Source organism: Belonocnema kinseyi, chromosome 4, assembly GCF_010883055.1.
Source record: "Belonocnema kinseyi isolate 2016_QV_RU_SX_M_011 chromosome 4, B_treatae_v1, whole genome shotgun sequence".
Taxonomy (NCBI): Eukaryota; Metazoa; Arthropoda; class Insecta; order Hymenoptera; family Cynipidae; genus Belonocnema; species Belonocnema kinseyi.
Genome location: NC_046660.1, coordinates 5,209,115 through 5,223,196, shown reverse-complemented (window position 1 = coordinate 5,223,196; position 14,082 = coordinate 5,209,115). Strand labels below are relative to the sequence as shown.

The following is a 14,082-nucleotide window of genomic DNA, read 5'->3' as shown; positions in this document are numbered from 1 at the left end:
AAGCGGTATCTCTCCCACAAGAAAATTTTCTGAGTAATTCTAAAAATAGTAAAACTGCAACAAGTCTCTTCAGCGGCATCTCTCATACAAGAACAATTTTTAGTAGTTCCAAACATGGCAAAACTGCCGAAAGTCTCCCAGCGGCATCTCTACTGAAAGAAAATTTTCTAAGTACAGTCGAATCTCAGACACTGTCACTCATCGGGATTCCGCAAATCAGACAATGTGAGCGCACGCGAACTAACCCTTCAGCCAATCGGCGTCGAGTTATAGGAGCGTATCGTTCAAAACTAAATAGGTACTAAATATCTCAGAGACGGTTCTTCGAGGATGCGGCGGCCCTGGGCTTATCAAACTGATTCTTACAGTTTCCGCGAAACTCCTGAAGACATTGGCCAAGGTGTGACGGTGTCCAAAGGACACTGAGACAGGCATCTCTCTCACAAGACAAATTTAAAAATTCGTTGCACAGATGTTAAAATTGCAAAAAATGTTAAAATGAGACTTTTCGCAGTTTTAATATCTTTAGAACTACTTAGGAAATTTTCTTAGGGTAGAGATTTCCACTGGAGGACCTTTTCGCAGTTTTGACATCTTTGGAAGTACTAAAAAATTTTCTTGTGATTGAGATGCCGCTGGAGAGACTTTTCGCAGTTTTACCATTTTTAGAACTACTCAGAAAATTTTTTTGGGAGAGGAATGCCGCTTGAGTGCCTTGCCGCTGTTTCGTCATGTTGGAAGTGCTCAAAATTTTTTCTTGGGGTAGAGATGCCGCTGGGGAGACTTGGCGCTGATGATCGATGTTTCAGATGTGACAATTAATCCTGAGAGACTTGCTGCAGTTTTGCCATGTTAATGTGGACTGGAATATTTTTCCATGGATGAGAGATGCCACCCAGGATACTTTTCGCTGTCAGAAGATGCCGCAGATACCGCAGATACCGCGAAAATATCAATTTCATAGTGAGAAATGACGCGAGGGAGAGAAGCGGCTAGGTGGAGATGCCGCAATTATGACATGCCGCGGTTGTGGCATGCCGCAGATGTGACATTTTTCAGAAGTGATGTACAATTTTTAATTACAATTATAGAAATCTCTAACTTTATTTTTGAAAGTTATTCTGTTTCGGTTAACAATTAATTTGTACATTGAAAGTTGCAGTGCAATTCCACTTTTCAAACATTAAAAATGGTAAAATATGCTAACTGTGAACGTCCAGTTTAAAAGTCTTCAGAACTAAGTGAATTTAATTTCCCAGCCTTCCAAATTAGAGTAATTCATAGACAATCGAAAAATGGGACGTTCCGCGAGGAAAGAGATCTCAGGATTAAAGAATAAATTTTAAGACTTTAATGATATTGATAGTTTCAAAATCACTCTTTCATATTAAAAAAAAAATTAAATTTTTATCTATAAAACTGGATTTTTTATTGAGATACAAAGTAAAATGCAGTTGGCTCGAAAAATCCAGCCCCACTACTTTCTACGGATCTTTCTGTTCTATGCATGTGTGATCGAAGAGCTCATCTGACTCGCTGAATGCGGAGCGAGAAAATCAAGTCATGAGTGGAGGGGACGAATTCCGGAGATTATCCCCACTCGCTCACTGTCTGGCAGCGACTATGTTTTCAATCGCGTCTACTAAAAAATTTTCCCAGAAATGTGTGGAGGGGGAATACTCCGCAGGTAGCCGGATGCGATTGCGGTGTTGATCCTTTTTACCATCTGTTCATGAGCTTGTTTGTCTGAATTCGCTTGATAACCAAGTTATAAAATAGTGCTAATTATATTGCAACGAAATCTCTAAAATTCTGAATTTTTAAAAAGCTTTTATATTTTTATTGCGTATACATGCCTTGAGAAAAGGAAAACGGTAATAGGTAGTAAGTAAAATAATAATAATAAATGATGATTTCGCCAGGATTGTTTATCAGGGGATTATCGACTTGTTATTATAAAATGAAATTGAGATCTGAATAAAATTTAAGGGAGGTTGAGAAAGTGCTTGTGATTAATTTTGTTTAACAAGAGACAAAAAAGTTGAATTGTCAACCAAGAAAAACTTTTATTCAAGTAAAAAAAAATTGGTTACCAAATTGTGGTCTTTTGAAGACAAGAAGGCCAATTTTTTACCAAAAAGTAGAATTTGTACTTACAGATATGGATTTTCAAAAAAAAGCATGAACTTTGTATTAAAGGATGAATTTGTCAAAAAACAGTTCGTCTTTCAACCAAGCAGAAGAATTTTTAACCAAATGAGATAAACTTTTAATGAAGAAGATTAATATTTTGCCAAGAAATCGCATTTCTGATAAAACGTAACTTCTCTACCAAAAATAAAAAACTTTTAAAACAAATTGTAAGAAATTGTAATGAAAGAACCAAAGAAACGGAGTTAGGTCTCTTTATTGTTCCTTCGTGGTGTTTTTTTACGTCAATTTTTTTACAGAACAGTTACATTTTTTCGTTAGAAAAAAGGAATTTCCAAAAAAATAATGACATTTCTAGCCAATTAGGATGAATTTTGAACCAAGAAAATTAATTTTCAACTCAAAAAGGCCAGAAGTTCTAAGAAGGCCGAAAACAGGGTGACTGAAAGCGAGAGTTTGACGTAGTTAAATTTTCATTTTAAAGTACAAACAATAATCTGTAGTCTTTCAAGTATTTTTATCTATTTATTATTATTTATTATTTATTTCTAGATCCATTCTATCAAAATCGCTTACTGAATAAAAACAAGAATATTGTTGGTCTCCTGATGTTGCAGAATTAAACAAGTTGAACACAACTTTGCTAGATCTAAATATTATTAATATTATAAAAAATTATTAAATGCACATATTTATTTTTTTATTGGTACTTATTTTGACAAAAAAGTAATAAAGTTAAACATTGATTCAATGCCAGGAGTGTATCATCACGAAAATTTACTTTTGAACATTGACAAACTTTATTTCTAAAAGAAAATTTTAAAAGATAAATTAATTGTTTGCCTACATAATGAGTTAATGGATGAATTAATATAATTAAATAATTATTTGAATAATTAAATGCTTTTTTAAAAATGTTTTGAAATCATTTTTGATTACTTCTTTATCGTGACAATCACGTTAATTGTTTTTATAGAGACGACTTATACAATTATAATTTTTATCAAATAAACCTAACAACTCAGAAATCTAATAAACAATATCTTTGATAAGTGGAGAAAAATCATTACTGTTATTCCTAGTAGAAATAAACACACGTCATAATAAGATATCGATTTTATCGGAAATATGTATGAGTATTTGAAGTCTATTCGTTAATTAGTTCATTAATTAATTATCAGTCCTGCCCGGATCAGTGACTTTTCAAGAACTCCCTCAGATTCCACAAAACTAATGTGAGTTACATACTTCATTTTAATTATTTGCAAACTATTAAATACCTTTGTGATATTTATTTAAGGCTATTTTTAAATTTCAAATATTTCTTCTTTTTTTTTACATTGACTTAAATGCTGTTTTATTATCTTGATTGAATTTCTGTTGATTACTTATAGCTTATTATTCTTGTTATTAAATTTCGTTTGTTTTCCGTTTACACAGAATGAATAACTTGCAGATTTTTGGTATACTGCTAGTATTAATTGGAGGAGTGCAACCACTTCCTACATCGAACTTAGGTCCAAATTTGGAAAGTAACAACAGTTTTCCGTACTCTAATTATACTGATGATTATCAAAAATGGCTATCGGTGATAAAAATTAACCTTGATTACAACAATAGCAACAATAACGATGTTTCTATTAACTTTTCAAATGCCCGAAAACAGCCAGTAAATATTAGCGAAGATTCAATTACAACAGAAGGACTAACATCAACTGAAAGACTAACAACTGGACCAACTACAACAACAAATAAATCAACTTGCCGATCAATCACTGGATTAGGAGCAACAACCGAAAGACCCAATTCCAGTGTGCCTAGTGTTAATAATATATCAATAATAGAAATAAACATAAATTATAGTAGAAGTAACAATAATAGTTTAGTTGTTAATATTTGAAAGGTTCAGTGTACTGAGAGTAATTCAGTTGCTATAAATAAATCGGTTGAAATTAATTATACATATGATTGTATTCAAAAAATAAATAATAATAGAATATCATCTTTGGCAAATGGCAACTGACCAAGGACCTATTGTGAATGATCAGAATCAAAAAAATAATTGTGAGTAAAATATTAAAAACAAATTATTATCATCTTATGTATGTATAAACAAAAAATTACACTCGTTTTTCGTGAAATTCAAAGCTCATTATTTAGCAAAGATGCCTGCCTAATAATTAATAATGATTGGTGAATGTTTAAACAAACTTAATGAAAGAATCCATTGTGTAGCTATTTTTCAATAATTGTGTAATTAAATTTATTTTTAAAAAATTAGCACAAGTCTTATCAGAGATAGCGAAACAGAGTTAACAATGTGTCAGTACTAAAGAATTTTTAGTAGGTTTCGAATGAAAAACATCATTCTTAATTTGCAAATCCATAAAGAGAGAAATTTTTTTATAACATTTTTCAAATTTTTTGGAAAAAAAACAACATTAATTAATCACAAACATAAATATAGGACCTTCAGATTACAGCATGTACTTCTCTTATCTACGAACGCAAAATAAACATATTTAGCAGATTAGTTCATATTTCCAAAGAATGATTAAATTTTCAATAAAATAGTTGAATTTTCAAAAAATAATTGATTTTTTAACCAAATATTTGCTTCGTCGACTTAAATAACGTATCTTTAGTAAGAAAATCAATTTTTAACTAATAATTTTAACTTTCAACTAAAAGTCGAATTTTTAATGCAAAAGACTTATTTTCCAAGAAAAATATAATACACATTTCTTTATGTTTCAACCAACAAATTATTTTTTTAAAATAAAAAACAGTTGATTTGAACTAAAAAATAATAATTTTTAACAAAATCGTTAAATCTATAACGAAAACAAATTATTTTAAACGCAAAACTTCAAATTTCTACCAAAATAGATGAATTTTTCACACGAAAAAAATGTAAATTCCTTAGGAAATAGTAAACTTTTCTACCCGAAAATATGAATTTTCTACACAAAACTTCATTTTCAACTCAAAAGTTGAGTTTTCCACGAAAATCATTGAATTTTTTACACTAAATAAAAACAAAGGGGGAAGGTCGGTAAGGCCGGTTTTTGGCCTAATTTATTTTTGGACCAAAAAATCTGAAAAAATCATGGTAGTATCTTATAAGTATCCCGAGTCGATTGCATGATAAACGGACTACCCTCCACCCCCCAGCCACCCCTACAAATATAGGAAACACCACTACCCACCAACTGTATTTTCTAGAGATTTGACACTCTTTAACATGTATTCTGAGGTTAGCTCGGGTTTAATATGGTTTTAGGGGTCGCCGAATACAAATCTGGCGTCCTTTGACTTTTATCGCGTCAGGTTCAAGGTCATTGGAAGGTCAAATCGAGAGAAAACGGTAAAAAAATCCAAACAAAAATACGTTATAGGTTTTTGGAGTCGCTAATTACGAATCTGGCATCCGTTGAACTCTATTGCTTCAGGTTCAAGGTCATTTGAAGGTCATTTGAAGGTCAAATCGAGAAAAAACGGTAAAAAAATTTTTTTTTAAATATGGTATAGGTTTTTGGGGTCGCTGATTACGAACCTGGTGTCCGCTGACCTTTATCGCGTCAGGTTCAAGGTCACCAGGTTCATAATCAGCGACCCCAAAAACCTATAACATATTTTTAAAAAATTTTTTACCGCTTTTTTTCGATTTGACCTTCAAATGACCTTTAAATGACCTTGAACCTGAAGCGATAGAGTTCAACGGATGTCAGATTCGTAATTAGCGACTCCAAAAACCTATAACGTATTTTTTTGGATTTTTTTTACCGTTTTCTCTCGATTTGGCCTTCCAATGACCTTGAACCTGACGCGATAAAAGTCAAAGCACGCCAGATTTTTATTTGGTGACCCCGAAAACCATAGTAAACCCGAGCTAACCTCAGAATACATGTTTAAGAGTGTCAAATCTCTCGAAAATACAGTTGGTGGGTAGTGGTGTTTCCTATATTTGTAGGGGGTGGGGGTGGCTGGGGGGTGGAGGGTAGTCCGTTTAGCGTGCAATCGACTCGGGATACTTATAAGATACTACCATGATTTTTTCAGATTTTTTGGTCCAAAAATAAATTAGGCCAAAAACCGGCCTTACCGACCCTCCCCCTTTCTATAAAACAGTTAAACCTTCAGATCCAAAATATGAATTTTGCACTTAATAGCTGAATTTTAAACTATAAACACGATGAATTTCAAACAAAAAATGGAAACATTAAATTTTCGGCTGAAAAAATTTACTTTTCAACCACGAAAAAACTAATTTTCATCAAAGTAGTTAAATTATCAATATTATAAATGTATTTTCAAATACATAAATGAATTTTTCAAAAAGCAGTTCAGCTTGAAACCAGGTTGTTTTATTTTTATACAAAAAATACGAATTCATGAAAAAGTACATGCATTTTTGACCAAATTGTTGAATTTTGCGTTAAAAATTATCAATTCTTATTTAATAATAAAAAAGTTAAATTTTTAATTAAAACATTTATATTTAGAATAAAATTTTTAATGTGTGTCTAATAAAATATATGTTCCACAAAAAAGTTCAAACTTCAACTTGAATTTTCACTGACAAAAGGTCAATTATTAATAAAAAATGTAGTGGATGAATTTTCAACTAAAAATTATATTTTTTAAGAAGAAGTAGAATTATTAAACTTTCGATTACAACACTTAACTTACAATTTAAAAAAAGGAACCAATTTTTGACTAAAATCATTAAGTTTTCAGCCAGAGAGAATTATCTTCAACTGATAAATTGAACTTATAACCCAGTAATTTCACTTTTGCACAAACAGTTAAATTTTTAATCGAGAAAATTATAAATTATTTAATAAATAAAATATATTTTTATATAAAGCAACTAATTATCAAAAAAAAGAATTTCTAATTTAGGACACTCTATAATCGGCTTAACTTTAATTCATTTTATTTAAAAAAGAATACTACAATTTTTTTGTTTATGTTTTCTCAAGGTCTATTGAATCATAAAAATAGAACTTTTAAAAAAGTAACTATCTTCCGAAACTCCTTGCTCAAAGGAATGGCGCGTTCCACGGAGGCCGATTTTTAATTAAAAAGAGTTAAATAACTTTTTTATTCACTAATTCGAGAAAAAAACAAAAAATAACTTTTGGGTTAGTTTTTAGTTCTATCGAAACGCTGAAGAAGCGCTTGAAAACCAGCAATAATCTGCACACAAAAACTTGTCAAAGAACGGCGTGATACAAAAGAGGCCAGATCTGAAACCTCTCATCTTGGATGCAGAACTACCCTGAAAATAAAAATATTGAAATACAAAGGGTTGTCTATTTTTTTATTTCTTTTATTAAAAAAAAAACAAGAAAGAACTTTTGAGCTATTACTTATCTTTATTTAGTCGTAAAGAGAGCAGCAAAAAGAATTAATTATAAAAAAAAATACCGGAACTAAATTTTCACGAACTTCTAAATCTCTCTACTTATACAATAAAATCACTACTTTTCACTTTTTAAATAATTTCAAGTGTTTTTACTTAAACTTATACCTCCACCCCCTAGGTAGTTCGATGTAGTTTTTGAATGGCCCCAATATTCTTGAATTGCCACACTCATCAACTGGTACCGGCAATATGGTAGAAAAGTTCATAAGAAAAATTGTTTAAAAATTTATTCCAGGTATCACCTGTCAATGAAAACCTGGTTATGTGCAAAAGGCGGTGGTTCGAACGCTACCAGCCAATATCGTATAAAATCGCTACCAGATCAGGTGATGAGGCGGCTTTTAGAGACATGGTGAAAAGATGCAACGTTGTGGATGTTCGAATCTTTGTGGACGTAGTCGTTAACCACATGACGGGTAATCAGTCACTTGCAGTTGGTACAGCTGGTTCCAAAGCTACTACCGCCAACTATACCTACCCTCCAGTGCCATTTGGACCAGAAGACTTTCAACAACCTTGTGCTACTGCCAACTATAAAAACGCAACTGAAGTTAGAGCTTGTGAATTATGTGGACTACAGGATCTGGACCAAAGCAGGGAGAATGTCAGAAGTACTATTGTTGATTTTCTGGACAGGTGCATCGATGCTGGAGTAGCTGGCTTTCGATATGTAGTTCAAATTATGGAATATTTGTTTCCTCTAAGGGACTGATGACAGTAGCTATTTGATAATTCTTAACTTGCCAAAAACTTAAAGGTTAAGCACAGAAGGATGCAATCAAACCATTTATTTTTAGTGATTTTTTTGCCATAATTGTCCTGTTGTGCGTGATTGTGCTTACATTATCTTTGCACAGTATTCCTTTACATCATAAATTAATTTCTCCTCTTCTGATAGCATGTTGGACTGTGACGTTTCTTAAGACATTATGTTTTTTGTTTAATTTAAGGCGTCGATTAATGTGGATGCTCCCTTATCAAATATTGATGGTATTTGAATGATAAAAAAATAATTACAGAGTAGATGCTGCTAAGCACATGTTACCCAGAAGATTTGAAAGTTATCTACGATCGACTCAAAAATTTAAACACTCAACATGGTTACGCAGTTTCGGAGCAGTAATTGAATTTACTTTTGGTATTGTGTTGGGTATGATGTTCCGAAATGAGAAGAAATTAAAAGATTTGAGTAATTGAGGCTAGGTTGAAGCTTGGAGATTGATGCCATCATCTGATGCAGTAGCAATGATTGGTAAGCATGATAACCAAAGAGGCCACGGAGCTGGAGGAGCATCTATTTTAACGTACAAGCTTCCTAAACAATACAAGGCATGGTCAAAATATGACTATTAAATTTAAATTACTTTAACCATAAGAATTTAATGTATATTTATTATAGATGACAGTAGCTTTTATACTTCCCCATCCTTACGGAAATACTCGTGTAATGAGTTCATTCGCCTTCAGCAATCCCAACGTGGGCCCATATGCTGATGAAAACGAAAACCTCATTTCGCCAAAAATCAATTCTCAAGGTACTTGCGAGAATGGGTGAGCGTGCGAACACCGTTGGCATCAGGTTCGTAACATGGTGGGTTTTCGCAACATCGTCAAGGAGAGCAATCTCACAAAATAGTGGACGAATGGCGAGGATCAGATTGCATTTGCCAGCGGCGATCTGGGCATCATTGCATTTAATAATCAGAAACAAGATCTGAAGCAACGCCTTGACACTGGTCTTTCTTCTAGACTTTACTGCGACGTAGTTTATGGAGATCTTCAAAACGGAATATGTACAGGAAACGCTATCGAGATCGATCAAAATGGTTTTGCCAACATTAAGATTTCTGAGGATGCGGAAGATGGTGTAATTGCTATTCATGCGGGGGTAAGAGAGCTACCAATATTGACGTGTCCAAATAAAGAGGTTCCCTCTCGAAAAGATCAAATGAAAAGGGTCTAACTCGTGGGATGAACTTTCGAAGCTCCAAAATCTCATCTAAATTGAATTTTGGACATCCTAGGCCTTTAATCTGTTGAACCTTTTCATTTGGTCTCTATGAGTTAGCAGCTTCTCAATTGGACATGTAGACATCAAATATAAATTATTACCTTATTAAAAATATTAAATTATTGTTTGCAGTCAAAGATTTAAATTTTCCTTATGCAACCAATGGATGATGAGACTCAAGGAAAATAATAGATAGAACATTTATATTAAATAGAATTGAAATGCATTTTATTAATAATTTTCAATCCATAATGCACCTGAAAATAAATAAACTTACTGATATTAGTGAAAAAATTACGTGATAAACTCGGTTTTAAGTTCTATTCTTAGGTTTCTTTTTATATCAAAGTGTAAGATAGCTGTGTTTGCGTGGTGATTTTTGTGAAATTGCAGTTGAGTGCAGCCAGGGCTGAATAGGGAGAGATTAGGGACAGAGTTTTGACTGCATTTAGAATGTTGGTTAATCCGAATTTGATATTTTTTTGTTAAAGGTACGGTACTGAACTACAACTCGTTACCAAAACATTGCGCTCGTTTAAAGAAAGCTTTAAGTTCAGAGGAATAAAACACAGTACATTTCAGCACATTACAACTTTCTTTTCGTCCACGAGTCTAGACTTGGAGCCTCTTTTTGAGGCTGTTGGAATGGAGTGCCCAAAAATAGCGAAATCTATAAAACGCTCAAAGTTTGCCAACGGCCGACGATAACTCGATTTTAAGGTTTCAAAAATGCACTTCGAACATTATCTAGATCCTGAGAGGTGTTTCGCGGTGGCGGGATCTGCCCTTACTTTCTGGTTTGTCAGAAAAATCCGATAATTGCTTAAGAAAAATGAAAGTAAAATGGGGTATCAACGGCAGGAATTGAGCAGGAAGCCGATTAATAGCTTTTGGCGATTAATACTTAGCCTTACTTGATTGTACTGCCAAATTGCACTGCAATAAAAAATCTCATCTGTCTTAGCAGGAATTTTAAATTCGAATTAAAAAAAACTTGTGTTTTTCTTTTTGTAATTGTTAATTGACATTTGTTACTTATTCTCGGAATAATAAAAGTGTGGCAAATCATAAAAGGATACCGCCGAGAACTCACTAATAATAACACAGGTCCAAAAGATGAAATTGAAATTGTCAAACACCTTGATTCGATTGATGCAATTTTTTGATCCCGCTTTCTAAAAGAGCTGAAATTTTTACACCTGAATACGGTTTGGTCTGTTTGTCGAACCGACGTCTAAAGGTCGTTTGGAGGTCATCTAGAAGCCAAATCCTTCTTTTAACCTTTCGGCTGATTTGTTAACTAGGAACGGGTCTCGAACCAGTGGAACTTTATGTTTTTGGGGTCGCTGATCACGACTGCTGTATCCATGTGACCCCATCACGTCCAGGTCAAGGTGAAATAAAGGTCAAACAGCTTAATATAATCAATAAAATTTTTTGAACTCGGATTCTGAAAAAGCGGAAAATTTTACGTCCGAATACATCTTGACCTGTTGGTCAAACCGTCCTCTGAATATCATTTAGTGGCCATCTAGAGGTGAAATCCTTCTTTTAATTTTTTAGCTGATTTCTTAGCTAAGAACGGATATCGAACCAGTGGACCTTTACGTTTTCGGGGTCGATGATCACGATCTCGATGTCCATATAACCCCATCACGTCTGGGTCAAGGTCAAATATGAGTCAAATACCTTAATTCGACTGATGCAATTCTTTTGACCCCGGAATCGTAAAGAGCGGAAATTTCTACGCCCGAATACGACTTGACCTGTTTGTCTAACCGACCTCTGAAGGTCGGTTGGAGGTCATCTAGAGGTCAAATCCTTCTTTTAATCTTTTGGCAGATTTCTTAACTAGGATCGCTGATCACGATATCGGTGTCGATATGAGCATATCACGTCTGTATCAAGGTCAAATGAAGGTCAAACTCCTTAATTAGATTGATGCAATTCTTTTGACCCCAGATTCATAAAGAGCGGAAATTTTTACGCCCGAATACGTGTTGACCTGTTTGTTGAACCGACCTCTAAAGGTAGTATGGAGGTGATCTAGAGGTTAAATCCTTCTTTTAATCGTTCGGCTGATTTCTTTATTAGGAACGGGTCAAGGTCAAGGTCAAATAAAGGTCAAACACTTAAGTTTGATTGATGCAATTTTTTTGACCCCGGATTCTGAAAGAGCGGAAAATTTTACGTCCGAATAGGCATTGACCAGTTTGTCAAACCGACCTCTGAAGATCATTTGGTGGTCATCTAGAGGTCAAATCCTTCTTTTGATCTCAGTGGACCTTTATGTTTTTGGGGTCGCTGATCACGATCCTGGTGGATGTGATTTCGTGAAATGATAGGTTCAGAGTCTAAAATGAAAAATTGAATGAGTTAATGTTTAATTTCAAACTTGAGTGTTAACATTCAACCGAATTTAAATTTCAGACCATGGGCCTATCATTTTACGAAATCACATTCAACAATTGAGCATTTTCACTGTAAGGGAGGACCTTAGATTTGACCAACAATTAGAAGAAAAAAAAATCTGCTTAATTTTAAAGCAAATTTTTTAATTTTTTAGGAAAAGTTTAAAGAATCAGTACAAATTCAAACTACTTTGAAAAATATTTAGAAGCTTTGAAATAATTTTATAAATCATTTAAAATTTCTCAACATTCCAAGAAGAGTTATATAAAATGTAGATTTTAAAATCAAATTTTGAAGCTATTTAGGAATTTTAAAACATTTTAAGATACAATTTGATAAATTTTCTAAATACTTCTAGAAAAATTTAGAGCAAATCTTTATTTAAAGAATTTTGAAGAGAATATATAAAAATATCTCTAAAATAAAATTCATTTGCATAAATAACAATTTAGAAATTATTAGTTTGTTCCGACTCAATATTAAAATAATTAAACTTCTAATTGAACGAGGGTTGAAATATGGCGACATGCCTTCTGGTCACGTTTGGCGTGGGGCCGAATAATTCCGCTAATATTGTATTTTTCTCAATGAAGCTAGATCTAATTTTCGGTTTACAAGGTACGGGGGTGCAGATCTCACGTGTGCTATGTTCGTTTGCTATGTGTGCTATGTGGGTGCAATATGACCATGCAAAAGGGTTCGGTAGACCAGATTAGAAAAGATCTTTTGATTCTAAAGAAGAAGCAAAAAATATAATATTGCACAAACTCAAGGACACTGAGTATGGGTCTTTCAGTGACTAGCGATAGGTCAAAGACGGAGAGACATCTAAGAAATCGTCTCTGGGAAAAGAAGAGCAAGCTGTCAGAATAAGGGTATGATGTTTTAATTAGGGGGAATGTTTTAATTCACAACGGGAAAACCCTATCCAAGGACGAAATTCACGCGATTGGCACAGGCTCTCCTCCCAGCTCGACGGAGACATTTCTCAACGCCAAGAATACTGTCAAGAAACAGAGAGGAAGACCGCCGAAACGAGATGGGTCTGGATCTGATTCAGCTTCCTCAACCCGGGAAGGCCATAGGTTCAGGACTGGCTCAATCACAGACTTTCTCTCCGGAAATAAGAATCCCGATGGCCCACTCTCATCTAATCAAGCCAAGAAATCGACACCCCGAAGAGACACCATAAACTCTCGCAAAAAGAGAGAATTACACAGTTGTGGAGGCGGCAAAAGACATTCGGATTGTAAGTAGATTTGGCAGAGCTAGTGATGGTTGTTTGTAAACCGAAAACAATATGCCTGTGAAGCCTTTGATATATCCCCTGAGTGGATCTGGATTCGCGCAATAGGACATCCTTAAATATAATTTAGATAAAAAGGAGTACCTATCTCTAATGAACAATAAGAAGGCTTTCCAGAATGCTTTTGAAGCAGCCAGAGGCTCTGCAGAATTCTGGAGCGCTGTAAACTTTTTTAAGATTAGGCCTGCACACGGAAATTTCATAAACCTACAAACGTGAGAAGAATTCGCGAACTCATTGTACTCTCCTAAAATTAGACTTGACATTGCTTGGTCCGTAAATACATACCTCCTACTGGATGTGTCGATTAACAAAGGAGAAATAATTGCTGCTACACGCAAATGTAAACCAGGGAAAGCCCCAGGTGAATATGGCATTTCTGCAGAATTTTATAGAGCGCTTCCGAATTTAGGAGTGGATTACCTTAAAAGTTTGTTCAGGAGGGTCTGACAAAATGAAGAGGTATCCTCAGATTAAGCAAATATTGTTACGTGCATGCTATTAAAAAAGGTAACAAAAAGGATCCAACCTAGGTGTCAGCAGAAAATTTATCAGGGTAATAAAAAGTCTCTATGATGCAGCCAGGATGTCCATTCGCACTTCAGAAGTTTGATCACGTTTGATCACGTCCCCAGTTGGCGTGGAATGCGGATTCCTTCAGGGTGAGCTTCTTAACCCAGTTTTCTTCATCTTAACAATCGGGGATTTGGAAAATTTTTTGCAGAGTCGAGGCCTTAGGGGAATTTCAATCGAGCACCTGATTGAGGTCAT

General features: G+C 34.0%; 1 protein-coding gene and 1 pseudogene across 1 annotated transcript; both read left to right on the top strand.

Moving 5' to 3' along the window:
• The first annotated feature begins 3,276 nt into the window (after positions 1 to 3,276).
• LOC117171569 lies at positions 3,277 to 4,584 on the top strand. The gene is made up of 2 exons (XM_033359004.1): positions 3,277 to 3,386; positions 3,592 to 4,584. Exon 2 carries the CDS (start codon positions 3,593 to 3,595, stop codon positions 4,049 to 4,051), a length of 459 nt encoding a protein of 152 aa, XP_033214895.1. The 5' UTR covers positions 3,277 to 3,386; position 3,592; the 3' UTR covers positions 4,052 to 4,584.
• Positions 4,164 to 13,262, top strand: LOC117170538 (annotated as a pseudogene).
• The last annotated feature ends 820 nt before the right edge of the window (positions 13,263 to 14,082 follow it).